The 21,042-nt window shown below is 46.1% G+C and overlaps 1 protein-coding gene across 28 annotated transcripts in view; it reads right to left on the reverse strand.

Annotated features, from left to right (window-relative positions):
- OSBPL10 (oxysterol binding protein like 10) overlaps positions 1-21,042 on the reverse strand; it is a 329,934-nt gene that overhangs the window by 12,341 nt on the left and 296,551 nt on the right. For 27 of the 28 annotated variants that reach the window (XM_084987595.1, XM_084987602.1, XM_084987583.1 and 24 more), the window contains one exon: positions 9,219-9,696. In XM_084987595.1, the coding sequence (XP_084843721.1) occupies positions 9,219-9,696 (478 nt within the window). Of the gene's footprint in view, positions 1-5,705; positions 6,765-7,488; positions 9,697-21,042 lie in introns of those variants that run through there. The other variant, XR_014822673.1, reaches the window with a different exon arrangement.

Here is a 21,042-nt window from a genome sequence, read left to right on the forward strand (position 1 = left end):
ACAGAGCCAGATAGTATTCAGCCATTAAAAACAACAAAATAATGCCATTTGCAGCAAAATAGATGCAACTAAAGATTCTCATACTAAATGAAGTAAGAAAGAGAAAGACAAATACCATATGATATCACTTACATGTGGAATCTAAAATATGGCACTAATGAACTTATTTAGGAAACAGACTCACAGACACAGAGAAGAAACTTGTGGTTGCCAAGGGGAGGGAAGAATTGGGAGTTTCGGATTAGCAGATGCAAACTAGTATGTATATGGAGCGCTCTTATGGTACAGAGGGTTAAGGCTCTGGCACTGTCACTGAAATGACATGAATTTGATCCCTGACCCAGGAACTTCCATACACCCTGAGTACAGTGCCCCTCCCCCACAAAAAAAAGAAAAGAAAACTAGTATATATAGGATGGATGAAAAACAAGGTCCTACTGTTTAACTCAGGGAACCGAGATAAACCATAATGGGAAAGAATTTGAAAAATATATGTATACCTGAATCACTTTGCTGTACAGCAGAAATTAACACAACCTTGTAAATTAACTATACTTCAATAAAATAAAATATATGGAAAGATCAGTCAATCAATCAAACAAGCTAGAATTTGCCCAGTAGACAGTGTATATGTCCCTTTGAGCCAAGTGACCCGGCAAGGAGCATATGAGGAGATGGGATTTAACTGTCCAGATGGGTCACGAATGCAGAGTTTCTAAAGTCAATACAGAACCAACCAGGCTTGTCTGGAACCAGCAACCTCACTCCCAGTTAAGTCCAGCAAAGTCAGTCCTGCCAACCCACAGGCATAGGGGACTGGTGTATAAAAGCAGGGGATGGGCCCCTATGCAGCTGGGGTCTGTGGTCTCCCCCAGTGCAGGGAGGCTCACACAAGGGTGCAGGAGTGAAGACCCCCCACCGCCACCCCAAGAAAAAGCAGACTCATAACCTTCACACCCACATGGGCAGGACTAGGGGGTGGTGATGGCAGCAACATTTAAATCTCACTTGCTCCTTCAACTGGGAATGGAACTGAATATATGTAACCTAAAGGCACAAGCAGCACCACTCCACCTGAGCAAAGACACTGAACTTCAGGGCAGACTGACTCCTTCCCCCACTTGCCAGAGCTCTCACAGCTAAATGAAGCCATCTTCCAAGAGCCACGCCCCAGGCCCTAATGCCCTCCCTCTGTCATTCGTCCCTCCTGCCACAGCTTGGGGGGCAGAGATGCCCCAGGGGATCCTGGAGGCTCTGTCCTGTGATGCACAGAAGGGTGGACCTGTGTCTGCCAGAAGAATTAGACACTGATATGCCTGTTCTTACAGCTTCTGCTCAGGACCCTGGAAGAAGAATGACCAGGTCTGAGCTATCTTTTATTTTCTTTTTTCCTTCCTTCCTTCCTTCTGTCCTTCCTCCCTTCCTCCCTCTCCTTCCCGCCACACCCATGGCACATGGAAGTTCCAGGGGCCAGGGATCAATCCCTCACCACAGCAGTGACCCTAGCCACAGCAGTGACAATACCTGATCCTTAATCCACCAAGCCACTGGGGAACTCCCTACAACTGATGTTTTCTTTAGAACACATTTACATGGAGCACAGACCAAAATTTTTTTAAAGCCCTAGATGTGATCTCAGAAGATCATTCCAAGTGCTCTGTCACTCACCAGCCTGGCGACCTTCACTGCTCTGCCCCTGAGCTGGCTCATCTGTGATCCAGGGATAATGGTACCTCATAGGGCTGGGGTGAGGCTGAGAAGGCAACCCAGCTAAGAGCACGAAGCCTGATGCACCGCCAGCATCCTGAAGGTTTTATATCCTAATCATTCCTTACTCTCCTGCTAGGTGATTCCTTAGCAGCAGTCTTGAGAACAAAGAGGAAATCACAAAGTCTACTGATAGGTTATGCACCTGGCGGATGACGAGACAGGTAAGAGGCATCTTGCCTCTTTCAGACCAAGGGGATTTTCCCACAAGTCCACAGGAATGGGCAGGGGAGCCCCAGAGCAAGGCTGCTTTAAAGACATCGGCAAGATCACACTCTTAGGCTCTTTTCTGAAAATCCATAAACAAGTTAAATATGGTAATTCACCGGAAATTATGCCCTCTCAGGACTCTTTTTTCAGGGTTGCATGAAAAAAAGTTGTCCCTAAAATGAATAAAAGGCTCTATTAAAACTAGACTGGAGTTCCCAGGTGACTCAGCATGCTAAGGATCTGGCATTGTCACTGCAGCGGCTCAGGCCACTACTGTGGTCAGGTTCGATCCCTGGCTCCAGAACTTCTGAATACCCCCTGCAAAACAAAAAACTAGAGCTACAAATGAGATCACAAATGAATGCTTCTGTTTAACTGGCCTCAGAGCTGAGAGAAGCTGAAAAATGTCAATTAACCCATCCTTCCAGGCCATGACTAGTCCTCAAGCTGGGAGATTTTGGCTTTTAAATCCCACAGATTGATTCATCAATAAACCTAAGGCTAAGCATTAAGACTTCCAAACTGATACATTTGAAATAATTTTAAGGAACCAGACTCTTCCCACAGGCTGTTGACTAGGTAAAGAAAGCACAGAATCACAGAAAGAAACTCTGGGGTCTTTGTCTGCAGGCCCCACAGAGGTGGCATTTGGGGGCAGATGTGCCCCTACCTGTCCCCACAGACCCAATTCCGAGGCTATGCATTTACTGGGCACCCGTCTGGAGCTCTGGGGAGAAGGGGTTTCGAGAACAGCTGGCTGAGCCGTCTCCCCAGAAGTAGTGGTGCCAAGCAGAGGGGTTTCTGCCTCTTTCCATGGATGTCACCACAGGGTTGGCCAGGATGTGTCCCCATTAGACTCTTTTAGTGGCAGAGCCGAGGGACTGTGCAGGGAGGTCTCTGAGATGCAACCTAGGGGAATTCAAGGCATAATGAAGCCCTGGACAATGGCATTTTATCATAGCCAAATATGCCCCAGCCCGAAGGCAATAATTTAAAAGATAAGCCCATGTATTTATATGCAAAATTTCAAGTGGACCCATCTAATTTTAAAAATGAATGGTTGGAGGAAAAAAATGCCACTTCCGACCCAATCAATAAATTCATGGAAGGTGCTAGATCAGTGCAAGGAATAAGGGAGGATAAAAACAACATCCTACCTCCCCCCTGTCCCCCACTGTCCCCATAACTCCCCCACCACACACACACACACACACAAGGAAGCCCTAAGCACAAGAACCAGAACCTTTGGCTTTAAAGTTTGGGGATTCTTAGGAGCATTTCCTGTGAAAAATCAGCATCTGTATGTTACAGAGCACACATTTAATTAATATGAAAGAAAGGGGCTGTAGCTACTGAAAGGACTTAGGCAAACTCAAGGCCTCGTGAGCATGAGAGAGACAATCCCCCAGCCCTTCCCAGGTTGGTCCCCAGCAGGAACGCACTGGGGGCTGGGGAGTAGGCTTTCCAGAGTCTCTCCAGAATCTTCCTTAGGCTTGCAGCACTCCACAGAGAGGTTCTAAGTAAACATTTCAAACAGAGAGCCAAAGCGAGAGCAGCAAATCCCAGTTCTGCTCCAAGGATGCTCCAGCAGATGGCCTGGGGAGAGGGTGTGACATGGTTTCCCATGCACGCTGGGCATCAAGAGCTTTGTCCGTGGCTGGGCAGCGTGAAATAAGGCCACAGCCCCTGCTCTTGCCTGGATGGAATCGGGGATCTAAGACCGCCAACATCAAAGGCAGACCCTACACTCAACACAGACATGCATCACCTACCAGCAAGAGAAAGGGAAAGTGTGGGTTTCCCTCGGGGAACAGAGCACAGACGGAGGGTAAAAGGGCCTCACCACCTTCAGGTACAGCTCAGGAGGGGGTGAGGGAGGCCAAGCAACGGCCCTGAGGAAGGTGGTGTGAGAGGCTGGAGGCACGAGGCGGCTCATGACCGAGGAAGGTGCAAGGAGTCGGGGGGCGGGAGCTTGGGGTGCTGGGAGGGAGGATGGAGCACCATGACACGGTCGTCACCACCACCTCCAGGCCCCTCCTAGGGAGGATGCGGTGAGGGCAGCACTACCTGGTGAGAGCATCACAGAGGCTGGGAAGAGAGCTCCTCTCCCTGAGTGAAGACGCCCCTAAATCACTAGAAACGGATTCACAAATCTTTACTTTTATCTAGATTTCTAGATAGTCATCTAACATCAAGAATCCCTACCTAGCAGCTCCTGCTGTGGCTCAGCGGAAACAAATCTGACTAGTAACCATGAGGACGCAGGTTCGATCCCTGGCATCGCTCAGGGGGTTAAGGATCCGGCGTTGTTGCGGCTGTGGTGTAGGCTGGCAGCTACAGCTCTGGTTCAACACCTAGCCTGGGAATCTCCATGAGTGCGGCCCTAAAGAGACCAAAAAAAAAAAAAAAAAAAAAAAAAAGAAAAGAAAAGAAAAAAAGAATCCCTGCTTAGCCAACACATGGAAACAATCTAAATCTCCACTGACCAATGAGTGGATAAAGAAGATGCGGTACATAGAGACAATGGAATACTACTCAGCCATAAGAAAGAATGAAATTATCATGTGCAGCAACATGGATGGGCCTGAGATGATCATACTAAGTAAGTCAGAGAAAGACAAATACCATGATATCACTTACATATGGAATTTAAATATGACACAAATGAACTTATCTACAAAACAGTCTCAGTCATAGGAAACAAACTTATGGTTACCAAAGCAGAAAGGCGGGTGGAGGGCTGGATTGGGAGTTTGGGATTAGCAGATGCAAACTATTATATATAGCATGGATCAACAAGGTCCTACCATATAGCAAGGGAACTATATTCATCATCCTGTGATCAACTGTTGGAGCCCACTAAACCTGCTGAACTTTGCAGTAAACAAATTTGGCACACGTGCAAAAGCACAACCACTCAGAGAGCTTTATCATTACCTGCACCTCATTTTTTTTTTTTTTTGTCATTTCTTGGGCTACTCCTGCGGCATATGGAGGTTCCCAGGCTAGGGGTCTAATCAGAGCTGTAGCCCCCGGCCTACGCCAGAGCCACAGCAACGCCAGATCTGAGCCACATCTGCAAACTACACCACAGCTCACGGCAACGCTGGATCCTTAACCCACTGAGCAAGGCCAGGGATCGAGCCCGAAACCTCATGGTTCTTAGTCGGATTCGCTAACCACTGAGCCACAACGGGAACTCCTACCTGCACCTGATTTTGCTCATTAACCTACGTCACCTTCCCTAATAAAAGTCAAGTGGGCTAAAGCCTAGGGCTTTGGTTCTGCGAAACAGAGTTCCTCCTGGTCCCCTATGTTCTAGATGTAAAGGAGTCTTGTGTGTTTTTTGATGCCGCGCCTTTCCTCTTTCAGGATCTCCCGTTGCTCTGCAGCACTGACCATGGCAAACAAGAATGGAAAAGAATATGAAAAAGAATATATACATGTATATATATTGTGCATGGTATGTATAGTATGTATATATAATCACTGAATCACTTTGCTTTTCAGCAGAAATTAACACATAAATCAACTATACTACAAAAAAAAATTTTTAACATCCAAAAAATAAAAAAAATCCCTGTTTTAGGGGCCCAGGGAATGGGAGGCACCTACCTTATGCTCTAAGGTGACTGTGGTTTACCTGCCTGGACAAGAGGCGGCGACATATTTGCAGAGGGTCCCCAGAAAGGGCTGGAGTAAACATTCTCTGAGTATCAGAAAATGCATTTGCTTTTTTTTTTTTTTTTTTTTTTTGGTCTTCTTAGGGCTGCACCTGCAGGTTCCCAGGTTAGGGGTCGAATCAGAGCTGCAGCTGCAGGCCTATAACACAGCCACAGCAACACCAGATCCTTAACCCACTGAGTGAGGCCAGGGATCAAACCCACCTCCTCATGGATACTAGTCAGGTTCGTATTCACTGAGCCACAACGAGAATTCTGAAAATGCATTTGCTTTTACCATAAGATATTCATTTTTTTTCTGGCTAATCACAGATTTAAAGTGTGTGGGGGGGGGAGGGAGGAAGGAGGAAGAGACAACCAGTCTGTGGACTTCTCGCTCAGCTGGAGGCTCCTACCAGCAGGCTGTGCACACGACAGTCAAGGGTGGGGAGGCTGCTACACTCATACCTGCCCTCCACTGACACCTGTTTCACTCAAGGAAAGGTCCGAGTCCTCCTAGGCCTCCCTCTTCTCTCTCTCATACCTCACACCCAATCCGGCTGTAGCCAATGAGGGGTTAAGAGCCAAACTCTCCAAAGAACTCATACAACTCAACATCAAAAAAACAACCAACCTGACTGAAAAACAGGTAGAGGGCCTGAATAGACATTTTCTCCAAAGAACACCTACCGATGGTCAACAGGCTCATGAAAAGATGGTCCAAACTACTCATCAGGGAAATGCCAATCAAGACTATGAGCTATCACCTCACATCTGTAACAATGTTGTCATCAGAAAGAACACAAGTAATAAATGCTGTGGAGGGAAGAGAGAAAAGGGAAACCTCATACACTGCTGGTGGGAATATAACTGGTGCAGACACTATGGAGAAGAGTATGGAGGTTCCTCAAAAAATCAAAAATACGGAGTTCCCGTCGTGGCGCAGTGGTTAACGAATCCGACTAGGAACCATGAGGTTGCGGGTTCGGTCCCTTCCCTTGCTCAGTGGGTTAAGGATCCAGCGTTGCCGTGAGCTGTGGTGTTAAGTCGAAGACGAGGCTCGGATCCTGCGTTGCTGTGGCTCTGGCGTCGGCCGGTGGCTACAGCTCCGATTCAACCCCTGGCCTGGGAACCTCCATATGCCGTGGGAGCGGCCCAAGAAATAGCAACAACAACAACAACAAAAGACAAAAAGACAAAAAAAAAGACAAAAAAAAAATCAAAAATACAGAACTATCATATGATGCAGCAATTCCACTTTGGGGATTTATCCAAGAAAATGAAAACATGGTATTAGAAGAGATATATGTACTTCTATGTTCATAGCAGCATTGTTTACAATAAACAAGATACTGAAACAAAGCTAAGTGCCCACCAACACACAAATGGATAAAGAAACTGTGGTATAGATATCCAATGGAATATTACTTTGCCATAAAAATGCATGAAATTCTGCCATTTGTGACACCAGGGATGGACAGAGATGGTATTATGCTAAGTGAAATAACAGAGAAAGACAAATCCTGGAGGATTTCACTTATATATGGAATCTAAAAACGAGGAGTTCCTGCTGTGATGCTGTGGGTCAATGATCTGTCTTGTCTCTTTGGTTGTGCCAGTTCAATCTCTGGCCCAGCACAGTGGGTTAAGAATCTGGCATTGCTGCGGGTGTGGTGTAGCTCACAGCTGCAGCTCAGATTCGATCCCTGGCCAGGGAATTTCCATATGTTGTGGGTGCAGCCCAAAAAGGAAAAAAACAAAAACATAAAAAACAACTGAATAGATATAACAAAACAGAAAAAGAGTCATAGAATCACTGGGAGTTCCACTGTGGTTCAATAGTAATGACCCTGACTAGTATCCATGGGGATGTGGGTTTGATCCCTGGACTCGCTCGGTGGGTTAGGGATCTGGAGTTGCTGTGAGCCGTGGTGTAAGACAGATGCATCTTGAACCCTGCATTGCTGTGGCTACAGCAAAGGCTGGCAGCTGCAGCTCCGATTTAACCCCTGGCCCGGGAACTTCCATGTGCCACAAGTGCAGCCCTAAAAGGATTAAAAAAAAAAAAAAAAAAAAAAAAAAAAAAGGGCCATAGAATCAGAGAACAAACAGGTGGTTGCCAGATGGGAGGAGAGAAATAGATGAGGGAAATTAAGAAGTACAAACTTCCAGTTGCAAAATAAGTGAGTCATGAGTATGAAGTGTACAGTACAAGGAACAGAGTCAATGATTATGTAATATCTTAAAAAAAAAAAAAAAAAAAAAAAAGCCTTGGCCTCGCCCTTCTCTCATACCCCACAGGTGACCTCTCTCCTTCAGCACACGTCCAGACCCCCATCATGTGTCACCTCCTGCACCATTTCACCCGGGTCCAAGCCATGAGGGTGTCTTGCCTGGATTATTACCATTATCTTCTAACTAGTCTCCTGTGTCCCCTTCCCCCTCCCACGGTCTATATTCATCTGGCCACAGTCACCTCTCTGACCTCATCTTCCCCTGTCCCCATCTTGCTTTTCCTGCTCCAGCCACGTGGGCTTCCTGTCTCAGATCAGCAGGCAGGGACCCCCTGCCTCCGGCCTCTGCCTTATTCTCTCTGCCCGTCACCCTCCCCACATCACCAATAAGGCCTATCCATCACCTCTTGGGTCTCTGCCCAAATGTCATTTTTGCTCCAATGCATCTTCCCTGCTACCACCATGTCCCATCCCAAAGCTCCCCTGCCCTCTCCCCACCATCCCCAGGTCCCTCCCCTCATTTATTTGCATGAAACTCATCACCTTCCAACATACCACACAATCCTATTTCCCAGCAGAAGGAGCTTCACGGGGACAGAGATTTCTATGTTTTGCTCATTCAAGTACCTGTAGTTCCTAAGACAATGGCCAGCATCTAGTAGGTATTCAATAAAAGCATACCAAGTCGACAAAAGATGTTCTTATCTTGTGGGGTTTGGAAGGCTTCCAAGGAGCCATGAAACTGAAAGTCAAATTTTGCATTGGATTTCTTTCTTCTGGGAAGAGTGTCTACAGCCAGACTCTCAAAAGGATGTATGACTCAAAAGAAGTAGAAGAGCCACTAACACCGGTGCCTGAGTTTAACAAGGATGATAGCAGTTTTCTTCAAACAATGAATAAACTTCACTCAGCACTTTGTTGTGACAGGGACATGTGATCCACTGGGTTCTTGCTTCAGAATCATAAGCAAGAGTCCAGAGATATGCCTTGGCAATTTTTCTGAACAGATTTTTTTTTTTTGGCTGCACCTGCGGCATGCAGAAGTTGCCAGCCCAGGGACTGAACCCGCACAACAGTAGGGACCCAAGTCAGTGCAGTGACACACCAGATCCTGAACCCACCAAGACACCAGCACAGCGCATCCCATCTGGTCATCACCTCTGCCCGGGGAAATACCAGGACTTGGTGCCCAAACAGCAAAACCCCTACTTCCCAGCTGCCCACTCACCCCAAATTCCATAATGAAACAAAAACAAAGGCGTCCACACGCAAATCCTCAGTGGTTCATCAGGTCTACAAGTGTCAGTGGGCAGAGCCCAGCTCCACCCGACATGACATGGCTTACCTTCCCCTATCATAGAGACCCCCACGGACATGCCCATGAACTTGCTTTTGGTCCATACGTGAGTGTTGACACACAGTCTCTTCTCCTTGCACTCACAGTAGAAGCAGGAGATTGGCGGGTGATGGGACACCTGCTCGGCCACAAACCGCAGTTTGTAGTTTTTGGAAGGGTCATCAGCCATCGGGTGTTCGTGGCCAGCAGGGGTGTGGGGGGCAGTCCTCTTGGGCTTGACCCTGTCCTTGGGGACCTCCCAGGAGCAGTGGAACGTCTCGCCAATGATGGGGTTGTAGGGCTTCTTGGCCAGAGCGCCCTTGCGGCCCTCATGGAAGGCAGTGAGGTAATACTCCACGAAGCAGATGACCCTGTCCTGCGGCGTAGCCCCGGCGGTGACAGCCAGCAGCAGGTCCGGGTGTGCCATGAAGTCTGCATACATCTCCAGCAGGGACCGCTTCTCCAGAATAAACGTGGGGAGCACCACCTGCGCCCAGAGGAGACAGAGTCAGACACGAAGCCCGGTGGTTACCTCGTGCACAAGTGGCAAAGGCAAAAACAGGGCTGCCCCCGCAGGCAAGTTCCAAGTGGCTCACGCCAGGGAACAGTTCCCTGGATTTGTGCACATGGGATCAACTGCGGCAAGAAAGGCAAAGAAATCAGGAATGGCTGGGGTGGTGGCATCACTGCCAACCCTGCTTCGTGGACAAGGCTGTTCTGAGCCATCTGCTTCTCTGCTTGTCTGGACTCAAACAACAGCCGCCGTCTCCCCTCTCCACAGCCAGTGCCCTGCTAACACAAAGCCCTCTTCCACCCCCCCTTATTTAGAGACCTGAAGAAAGGAGTTTGGAAGGGCTTTTCCCCATTCTTCCTGACATCACGCACAGCCAATGGGCATGCTCTGTGTGTCCTCAAAAACACAGATACTGGAGTTCATTGGTGCCACAGAGGGGGTCCAGATAGGAGTTTCCTGGTGGCCTAGCAGTTAAGGACTCAATGTTGTCACTGCTGCGGCTCAGGTTCAATCCCGGGCCCAGGAATTTCCAAATGCCAAGAGTGTGGCCACAAAAAAGGGGATGGGTCTAGGTGGATCAGGAGCCACTATCAACAAGAGCATCTGTTTGGAGATCTCTGTAGGAAAAAGAACTTATAAACCCCCAAAGGAAGGACTGTGGAAAGAGCCCTGGCCCAGGTCTCTGGGAAGCAAGGCCAGCTGGCAGGCAGTTGTTCACAGGGCTGCCACAGAGAAGGGGGCCATGGACGGAGGTTGTCTCACAGGCTGGGCCAGAAGACGTGAGCAGGAGTTACAGAGAAGTAGGTTCTACTTATACAAGCAGCTTCTGATAAATGGACTGGCAGAGGGGCCATCCCTGGCCTCATCACTGCAGACAGGTAGACTCTTGGATGGCCCTGCCAGGGCCAAGGGACTCCTTGTGGATCCAGAGTAGATTCAGGTGCACAAATGCCTTAACGCAAGGATGAGGTCACTTAAGGCAAATGAAGGACATTCTGAAGTGGGGCTGGACCTTCAGGTCATAGATACGCTATCACCCCCTCAGTGTCTCACCATGACATGGTTACAGCGTATTAACTCCACCCACTTGGCTGTGAGACAAGTTCACGTTGGCCTGGAGCATCTTACTCTGCTCTGCTTTGCCGGAGCCATGGGGTTTTGAAGCTGGAAGGTCAGCCCCAACCTGCTGGCTCGTCCCTGAACTGCCTGGGGGAGGGGAGGGTGCCACCCAGTTCAGATGGGTTGACTGAGGTCATGAGTTGGTTCACGCCCATCCCTACACGGCCAAGTCTGTCCTTCCATCACTTCATAGGCCCCAACTCCCACGAGAGCATCACTGACCAGGACCACCACACACAGATCTGTGTTCTTGCCCCACTTGGGAACCTTCCCGGAGGATGGAGATGCACCGGAGGTGAGGTGTCCTGACAGGCAGACCTGAGAGCAGCAAAGCACAGAGATTACAGAGCCAACAGGGAAAGCCCAGGCCCCGGGGGAGGTGAGGTTGATACCCTTTTTTTTGCCAAGTCCATGGCATTCGGAAGTTCCTGGGCCAGGGATCGAATCCGCACCATAGCAGAGACAGAGCCACAGTAGCGACAGGGCCAAATCCTTAACCACTAGACCACCAGGGAACTCCAATCTTTTTAATGCTTTTCTATCTCACTTGAACACTATGTCAGAGGACAAAGCACCTATGCTAAGTCAAAAAGCAGCCAGATGTAAATTGAACGTATAACACAATCCATGTAACATCAACAGACTTCAGATTTAGCACATCTCTCCTGGTGACAGGACTGAGTGAGGTTTACATTTCTTCTGAGTATCTTTCTGCTTCATTTCTATCATAAACTGGAAAAAGAAACATCATTTAAAATACAACTATGCAAATTAATGGAGATTTCCTAATTTTCATTCAGCCACAACTTGACAAAATTGATAATGTAGCAGCCTGGGGACCTGAGCCGGCCAGGAAAAGTGCATCCTGACTCAAGAGTGGCCTTCAGACACCACTGCTATCACCTCCCATGTCTCCGTGTGGGAATAGGTCACCGTTTGGCTGCCATGCCTGTGCTCTGGGGGGCCTGCCCTTCCAATCAGGCTCCCAGGGACCTGGCTGTGCCTCCATGGCTCCCCCAGGAACACCCTAAAAAGGCCATAAAAAAGCATGAAGTAATGCCATGGGCAGCAATATGGATAGACCTAGAGATGATCATACTAAATGAAGTCAGAGAAAAACAAATTTCATATGATCTCACTTATATGTGGAGTCTAAAATATGACACAAATCAACGTATCTACGAAACAAAAACAGACGCACAGACATAGAGAACAGACTTGGGGTTGACAAGGGGAAGGAGGGTGGGGGATGGATGGAGCGAGCATTGGGGATTAGCAGATGTAAACTAGTATCCATACGATGGATAAACCTCAAGGTCCTACTGTATAGCGCAGGGAACTACATTCAATTACCTTTTGAGAAACCAGAATGGAAAAGAATGTGAAAAGGAATGTACATATGTGCACAACATAATCACTATGCTTTGGTAGTAGAGAAGGAACTAACACAACATTGTAAATCGCATAGAGTTCAATTTAAAATAATAATATTAAAATCTCTACTTGAGATGAATCGAGTCTAGTCTGGCCCCCACCTCCTCTACAGTCTCACAGGAGCCCTCACTTTCTGCCTCAACAGACTTCAGATTTAGCACATCTCTCCTGGTGATAGGACTGAGTGAGGTTTACAATGTTGTGTTAGAGAAGAAACTCAATCAAGAACACACACACGCGGTCATTCTGGTTTCCTCTCCCTGCCCTCCCTCCCACTTTGTCTGCATGAGAACTGGCTCTTCCCCTCAAGGGTAACCTCCGCTATGAAGCCTTTGCAGGCAGCTCCAGCTCCAAGGCTAAACCCCCCACCCCTCCTTCACCACCCCCATCCTACATCTCCCTCCACTGTGCCATCTTCACAACTCTCTTTTGGTTTATAAAGAGCATTATGGGGACAACTTGGGGAGATTTTATGCTGGGCATGTTGGAAACACTATCACATCGATGTTACATCTCCCCAGGGTGACCAATGTGTCATGTAGGAGAATGACCTGGTTAGGTCACTGATTGTCCATTGAGATCCACTCACTGATGGATGTTGGGGACATGTCTGCCACCTGCTCTGAAATGGTTCATCAAAAAATAAACAGGAACGCTCATTGTGACTTAGTGGGTTATGAACCTGACATAGTGTCAGTGAGGATGCAGGTTCTATCCTTGGCCTTGCTCAGTGGGTGAAGGATCCAGCGTTGCCATGAGCTGTAGTGTAGGTCACAGACGCGGCCCGGATCCCGCGTTGCTGCGGCTGTGGCGTAGGTCAGTGGCTAAGTTCCAATTCAACCTCTAGCCTAGGAAATTCCATATGCCACAGGTACAGCATTAAAAAGAAAAAAGAAAAAAAAAAAAAAAAGCAAAACTAAATACAGGGGTTCCCTGGTAGTCTAACAATTAAGGATTTGGCATTGTCACTGCTGCGGTTCAGTCTCTGGCCCAGGAACTTCTGCATGCTGAGGGCACAGCCAAATATATACATACATACATACTTACATGTGCATGTGTACTTGTGGGAGAGGACAGAAATGGAAAGAGGAGGTGGAGAGGGGAAAGCAGGGAGAAGAAAATGCCAAGTGGCACAATGTTAACAACTGGCCAATACAGGTGAAGGTTATGTGGAAGATCATTGTTCTTTTGTTCTTTTCTTTTTTTTTTTTTAGGGCCACATCCATGGCATATGGAGGTTCCAGGCTAGGGGTCCAACTGGAGCTATAGCTGCCGGCCTACGCCACAGCAATTCCATATTCGAGCTGCATCTGCAATCTACGCCACAGCTCATGGCAACACCAGATCCTTAACCCACTGAGGGAGGCCAGGGATCAAACCTGCAATCTCATGGTTTCTAGTCAGATTTGTTTCCACTGCACCATGACGGGAACTCCCTTTTTTACAATCCTACTGTAGATGGAAAATGTGAAGAATAAAGAGTTGGAAGATGAAGTTCCTGCTGTGCCACAACAGGATCGATGGTATCACTGCAGCACCAGGATGCAGGTTTGATCCCTGGTCCAGCCCCGTGGGTTATAGGATCTGATGTTGCTACAGCTGTAGTGTAAGTTGCAACCATGGCTCAGATCTGATCCCTGGCCTGGGAACGCTGTATTCCATGGGGTGGCCAAAAGAAAAAGAAAAAAAAGCATTGGAAGAGAAAGAAAAAAGCTCTACCAGGGATGTGATACCTGAGAACTTACTAATCTTCAAGGACAACCCTTTTGAAATTAGAGACACAGGGAACGTGGTCTCACAGCCAATGGCAGGTCCAACCTTTTGAAATTAGAGACACAGGGAACGTGGTCTCACAGCCAATGTATTCTGAACTTGATAATGATGCTGTGGCTTTGCCAGCATTGGGGAACATAGACTTCCTGGAGAGACGGAGAAGAAGGAGCTGGAAGAGGGATAACTATCTCCCCCTTTATCTCTTGGTATTTGTGCAAAATATCCATTTCAGGCCTTTCAAATCTGGCACTTTGACATTTTTTTTTTTTTTTTTTGGTCACACCCGTAGCATGCAGAAGTTCCAGAGTAGGGATCAAACCTGCACCACGGCAGCGACCTGAGCCACAGCAGGGACAATGCCAGATCTTTAACCCACTCAGCCACCAGGAAACTGTCATATTTTGCATTAAAGTGAGATTCTCTCTCTCTCCTTTTTTCCCCCATATTAAAAAAATTTATTGAAGTAGAGTTGATTTACAAGTTGTGATCATTTCTGCTATACAACAAAGTGATTCAGTGACACATATACACACATCCATTCTTTTTCAGATTCTTTTCCCATATAGATTATCACAGAATATTGATTGTGTAGAGTGCCCTGTGCTGACAGCAGGTCCCCACTGGCCAGGCATTCAATATACAGTGTACATGTGCCAATCTCAAATCCCCAGTTCACCCCTTCCCCATCCCACCTGTCTCCTTTGGTAATCATAAGTTTGTTTAAAGTCTGTGAGTCTGCTCTGCAATAAATTCATTTGTATCTTTTTTTTGGATTCCACATATAAGTGATATCATGTGATGTTTGTTTTCACTGTCTAACTTCACTTAGTATCTCTAGGTCCCATCCATGTTGCTGCAAATGGCATTATTTTATTCCTTTTTATGGCTGAGTAATATTCCATTGTGGGTGTGCTTGTGTACCACATCTTCTTTATACAGCATATATATGGGTCTTGTTTTTGTATCCATTCAGCCAGTCTATGTCTTTTGGTTGGAGCATTTAGTCCATTTACATTTAAGGTAATTATTGATATGTATGTGCTTATTGCCTTTTGTTAATTGTTTTGGATTTGTTTTTGCTGATTTTCTCTAGCCCTTTATCTCTTGGCCTTTTTTCTTCCCTTTTGTTCTCTTGTGGTTTGATGACTATCTTTAGTGTTGTGTTTGAATTGCATCTATTGCAGATTTTTGGTTTGTGGTAACCATGAGGTTTTGATATAGGAGTCTATATATACACACAAGATTGCTTTAAGTTGCTGGTCTCTTAATTGCAAATGCATTTCCAGGATCCTGCATTTGTACCTTCCTCTTCTCACAGTTGCTGCTTTTGGTGGCTTATTTATGTGTGGATGATTTCCTACCTTTACTGATGTTTGCCTTTACTGGTGAGCCTCCTCATTTGTAATTTTCTTCTTTCTAGTTGTGGCCTTTTCTTTCTGTCTAGAGAAGTTCCTTTAATATTTGTTGTAAAGCTGGTTTGGTGGCGCTGAATTCTCTTAGCCTTTGCTTGCCTGTAAATATTTTGACTTCTCCTTCAAATCTTAAAGAAAGCCTTGCTGGGTAGAGTAATCTTGGCTGCATGTTTTTTCCTTTCATCACTTTAAGTATATCATGCCACTCCCTTCTGGCCCATAGAGTTTCTGCTGAAAAATCAGCTGATAACCTTATTGGGGTTCCCTTGTATGTTATTTGTTGCTTTTTCCTAGCTGTTTTCAATATTTGCTCTTTGACTTTAATGTTGGACAGTTTGATTAATATGTGTCTTCGTGTATTTCTCCTTGGGTTTATTCTATATGGTATTCGTTGTGCTTCCTGGATTTGAGTGAGTATTTCCTCTCCCATGTTAGGGAAGTTTTCAGTTATTATTTCTTCAAATATTTTCTCTGGCCCTTTATCTCTCTCTTTTCCTACTCACACCCCTATAATGCGAATGTTGGGGCATTTAAAGTTGTCCCAGAGTTCTTCTAGACTGTCCTCAATTCTTTTCTTTCTTTTTTCTTTATTCTGTTCCACATCAGTGATTTCCACCAGTCTGTCTTCCACCTCGCTTTTTTGTTCTTCTGCCTCCTATATCATGCTATTGTTTTCTTCTAGTGAATTTTTTATTTCAGCTATTGTGTTGGTCATCTCTGCTTGTTGAATCTTTAAATCTTCTATTCCTTTCTTAAATGTTTCTTCTAATTCATTGATCTTTGCCTCTATTTTTTTCCCGAAATCTTGGATCATCCTTACTAGAATTACTCTAAAGTATTTTTCAGACAGGTTTCCTATCACCACTTCATTTAGCTGTTTTTCTGGGGTTTTGTCTTGTTCCTTCATCTGACTCATGTTTCTCTGACTTTTCATTTTGTAGAACTTTTTGTGTGGTCTCCTTTCTGCAGGTTAGAGGGTTGTAGCCTCTCTTTCTTCTGGTGTCTGCATCTTTGTGGGTGAAGTTGATTGATACAGGGGCTTCCTGATGGCAGGAACTGGTGCCTGCCCACTGGTGGGTGGAGCTTATTCTTATCCCTCTGGTGGGTGGGGCTTTGTCTCTGGGTGTGACTGAGGGCAGCCTATTTGCTGAAGTGTGGAGCTGTGTTCCCACCCTGTTTGTTGTCTGGCCTGGGGCTTCTCAGCCCTGATGGGTGTGGCCAAATTTTTCCAAAATGGTAGCCTCAGGGGAGCTCACACAGATGACTATTCCTGGGACCCCTGCCTCCAATGTCCTCCCACAGTGAGCCACAGCCACCCCTGCTCTCCCAGGAGACCCTCCAAGAACTCCCAGTGGGCTTGATCCAGATTATTTGTCCTGTTTGTCCTGTGATCCAGTGCACATGAAACCCTGTGTGCCCTCCTGGAGTTAAGTTTCTGTCTCCATGAGTCCTGTGCTTAAGCCTCACTGGCCTTCAATGCCAAATGTTCCAGGGGATCCTCCTCCCAATGCCAGACCCCCAGGCGAGGGAACCCAATGTGGAGCTCCAAATTCTCATTCCTGTGGAAGAGCCTCTGCAATGTAGTTGTTTTCCAGTCTGTGGATCAACCACCGGGCAGTTACGGGATTGCTTATATCATGAAAGCACCCATCCTCCATCTTGATGTGACTTCTTTGTCTTTGGATATAGGATATCTTTTTTGGTAGCTTCCAGTCTATTTTGTTGATGGTTATTCAACAATTAGTTGTAATTTTGGTGTTTTTGTGAGATGAGGTGATCTTGAGTCCTTCTACTCTGGAATCTTGTCTCTGTTAATTATGTTCAATTTCCTATGCTCCCTTGCAGTCCTGTCCATTCATAACAAAGTTGGGATGGTCTATCACAGGATGCCGTTGTTGGGTCTGAATTAATGACCAATAAATTATTCTTCCTCCCCTGTTTGTGTCTTGTCCTCTATGCCAAGTCTAGTCTCACTGGCTCACGGGCACCCAATGGAGAGCTCACGCACCTGGACCTTCAGACTGAGTTCCAGGAGCCGGAAAGCCGCACCCACTGTGCAGAATCCCCACCCATATGCTCATCTTTCTCTCTCTCTCTCTCATATGATCTCCCTGACTTTTTTTTTTTTCGGTCCCTTTGCAAATAAGTCATTTAATCATCTGTTTATTGGGCAGTGGACACTGCAGACAGAGCCAAGAAGTGAAGAGAACTAATTGAACTAATTGGGCTGTCTGCCTGTAATAGAGAGGTGAGTGATGGCCCAGCTGCCGGACTGATGGCAGCCAAACAGCTGAACTCGCTCTTGCAGATTTATCTATCGATGCCTTTTCTGCCTTCAACTTAATTAAGACAATGAAGTATTCTGGGGAAAGAAAAAAAGAAAAAAGGAGAGATGATCTGCACTGGAGACTCAGAGAACAGTTAATTATAGTTAAAGTTGCATCCATCTCAAAGTAAATCACCAATCTTCAGTTTGGTCTCCTAGAACTTTAAAACAATTGATGACCCATTGAGAAGGTCAAAGGGCCCCAGAAAGAGTGATGGTCTGTCAGGTCCCTACCACAGGGAGCACAGAGCACAGCACCACAGAGGAAGGCCAGGACAAGTGCAATTTCCCCGAAGAAACATCAGTTACCTTAACAAAGCTTGATTGTCACCTACACAATACTCTGTCCTTAGTCTGGCAAATGCACCCAGCACAAACAAGCAAGGGAAGCCGAGACCATGCATCAAGACTGATATCTATGTAAACTTGTGCAGGAAGCCAGGGGGAGAACACCACAATCCATCCTCACAAAACAAAAGCCAGAGGATTCTCACTGCCGAAGGTTTCTTTACTTAGCAGAGAGGATGCTTCCCTGGGTTTCCTTCAAGCATCAGCTCCCTTCACACCCATCTCAAGGTGCTTGGGACATCACAAAAGACATTCATTTAAATGAATGACACAGATGAACTTAGTTACAAAACAGAAACAGATGCACAGGCACAGAAACAAATTTATGATTACCAAAGGGGAAGGGGGGGGATAAATTAGGAGTTTGGGATTAACATACACACACCTGGAGTTCCCGTCATGGTTCAACAGAAACGAATCTGACTAGTATCCATGAGGATGCAGGTTCGATCCTTGGCCCTGCTCAGTGGGTTAAGGATCTGGTGTTGCCGTGAGCTGTTGTGTAGGTCACAGACGAGGCTCGGATCCCGCATTGCTGTGGCTGTGGTGTAGGCCAGCAGCTGTAGCTCTGATTTGACCCCTAGCCTGGAAACCTCCATATGCCACAGGTGTGGCCCTAAAAAAACACACACACAAAAAAAGTATATACACCACCATATATAACATAGGTAAACAAAAAGAACCTACTATATGGCACAGGGAACTCTTAATATCCTGAAATAACCTATAAGGGGAAAGAATTTGCAACAGTATATACATATGTGTGTGTATATATACATATGTGTGTATATATACATATATACATATATACATTTACACACACATACATATATGCATACATGTAGTTATAACAGTTATTCACATATACGTACACACGTATGTATAGTTATTGTTTATATATATATATAAATAAGAGAACCGCTTTGCTATATCCCTGAGAATAACAGTATCATAAATCAACTACACTTCAGTAAATGTTTTCATATTTTTAAAGTTTTATTGAAGTACAGTTGATTTACAATGTTGTGATAATTTCTGCTGTATAACAAAGTGATTCAGTGATACACATACACACATCCATTCTTTTTCAGATTCTTCTCCCATATTGATTATCACAGAATATTGGGTAGTGTTCCCTGTGCTACTCAGCAGGGCCCTGCTGACCATCCATTTCCATATACAATAGTGTGCACCTGTCAATCCCCAACCCCCAATCTATCCTTCCCCCCACCTTTGGTAACCATAGGTTTGTTTCTGAAGTCTTCTTTTCTTTTTAAAATGCAATTTTTCTTTTGCTTTTTTCTCTTTAGGGCTGCACCTGAGGCATATGGAAGTTCCCAGGTTAGGGTTCAAATCAGAGCTGCATCTGGGACCTACACCACAGCTCATAACAACACCAGATCCTTAACCCACTGAGCGAGGCCAAGGATCGAACCTGCATTCCCATGGATACTAGTCGGGTTCGTCACTGCTGAGCCACAACAGAAATGCCAAAATATAAATAATTAAAACAATAAATAAAGGGCCTGGGTTTACTGAGATAAAATTTTACTTTTTCCAAGAAGGTATGTGCTGCATAAAGAGAGATGCATCTGTTGGAATCAACCCTCGTCTTGCCTCAGGGTCCCAGACCTGGGGTTGCAGGAGGGACAGAGGCTGTGAGCCCAGGTTCACCTCTTGGCAGGACACCGTGTTGGGTAAGGGCTTCCTTGTAAGACCCAATGCTTCTGCTATAAAATGGGGAAAATAAGAACCAACCTCCTGGCATTTTGTGAGTATTCATAGCAAGGGTGTCACATCAGTCCAGCACTGGGAGCACCCAGGACGCACTCACTGTCTGCTGGTGATTGTTATCATCGAGGACCCACACCCTTGTCCAGAGGCAGATAAGGACGACAGAGGTGAGACACCAACTTATTACATGGTATTTCAGTGACAAAGCTGAAGACTAAAAGCAAGTCTCCTAACAACCAGAACAGCCACTGAACCACTTCTGATGCTTCGGTAAATAATCTGTTAGCAGAGAAAAAGGAGAGATGGCTGTATGAAACAAGTAAAGCAGAGCATTGTAAGAATGCATGCAATGTTCTAAACCTAAACCATCTATGGGCAGCACTCCTTCCATTTCACAAATGAGAAAAGAGAAGCCCAGGGAGGTTTTGTAGCTCACAGAGGCTAAGCCGGCAGAAAGCTGGAACGTAAACCCATGCTGCTTGGTCAAGGCCAAGGCTGGAGCCCTCATTACCCAGGAGACTCACCCTCAGCCACCGGAACCTCCTGAAAGGGGGCGGGGTGATGACACACTTGCCCCAGGTGATATAGACCAGCTCAAGGAAGCCAGGTTACTCCTGTGTCATCTAATAAATGGTAAACATTTTGGGAAAAGCAGCAGGCTTTGCTTGATGGTGAATTAAAACAAGATTTGGAGGCAAGAGCTGATGGCATCAGAAAGGGCAGCAGAAGCAATACTTGGGGGATGGGAGACCTGGAATACACACAGTTCATCTTGCAGGGACAGGGGGTCATTTCCAAGGTAAACTATGGGTCTTCTGACCCTTTTCATAAACATCTCCCCCTTAGAAGGGGGACCTTAAGCCCACCAATGTTAACCTGTGCATGTCGTGACTGACCCTGGAAATTTAGCCTACTAATTCAATCAAAGGGAAAAGCTGTAAGTTCAAGATGTCCACTGTATCATTAGAACACCAAGAAGCCATTTGTGGAGGAAGCACAAGACAGCACAGTGATTATGTAAGATGCCATCCATCCATTAACAGGAACACAGACCATTCCTTAAACCTGTAAGCACATGGATGTCTGTTGTGCAATTCTCTGTCCAAGGGGTACACAAATCACAGCCACAAACCACATCTCCTCTTGGTTTTACAAAAAACTCTCCCAGGACAA

The sequence above is a fragment of the Sus scrofa genome, chromosome 13 (genome assembly GCF_054392235.1).
Source record: "Sus scrofa isolate SSC_HxYL_T2T_F1_AM1 chromosome 13, Sscrofa_HxYL_maternal_Yorkshire_Landrace_v2.0, whole genome shotgun sequence".
In the NCBI taxonomy this organism is placed as follows: domain Eukaryota; kingdom Metazoa; phylum Chordata; class Mammalia; order Artiodactyla; family Suidae; genus Sus; species Sus scrofa.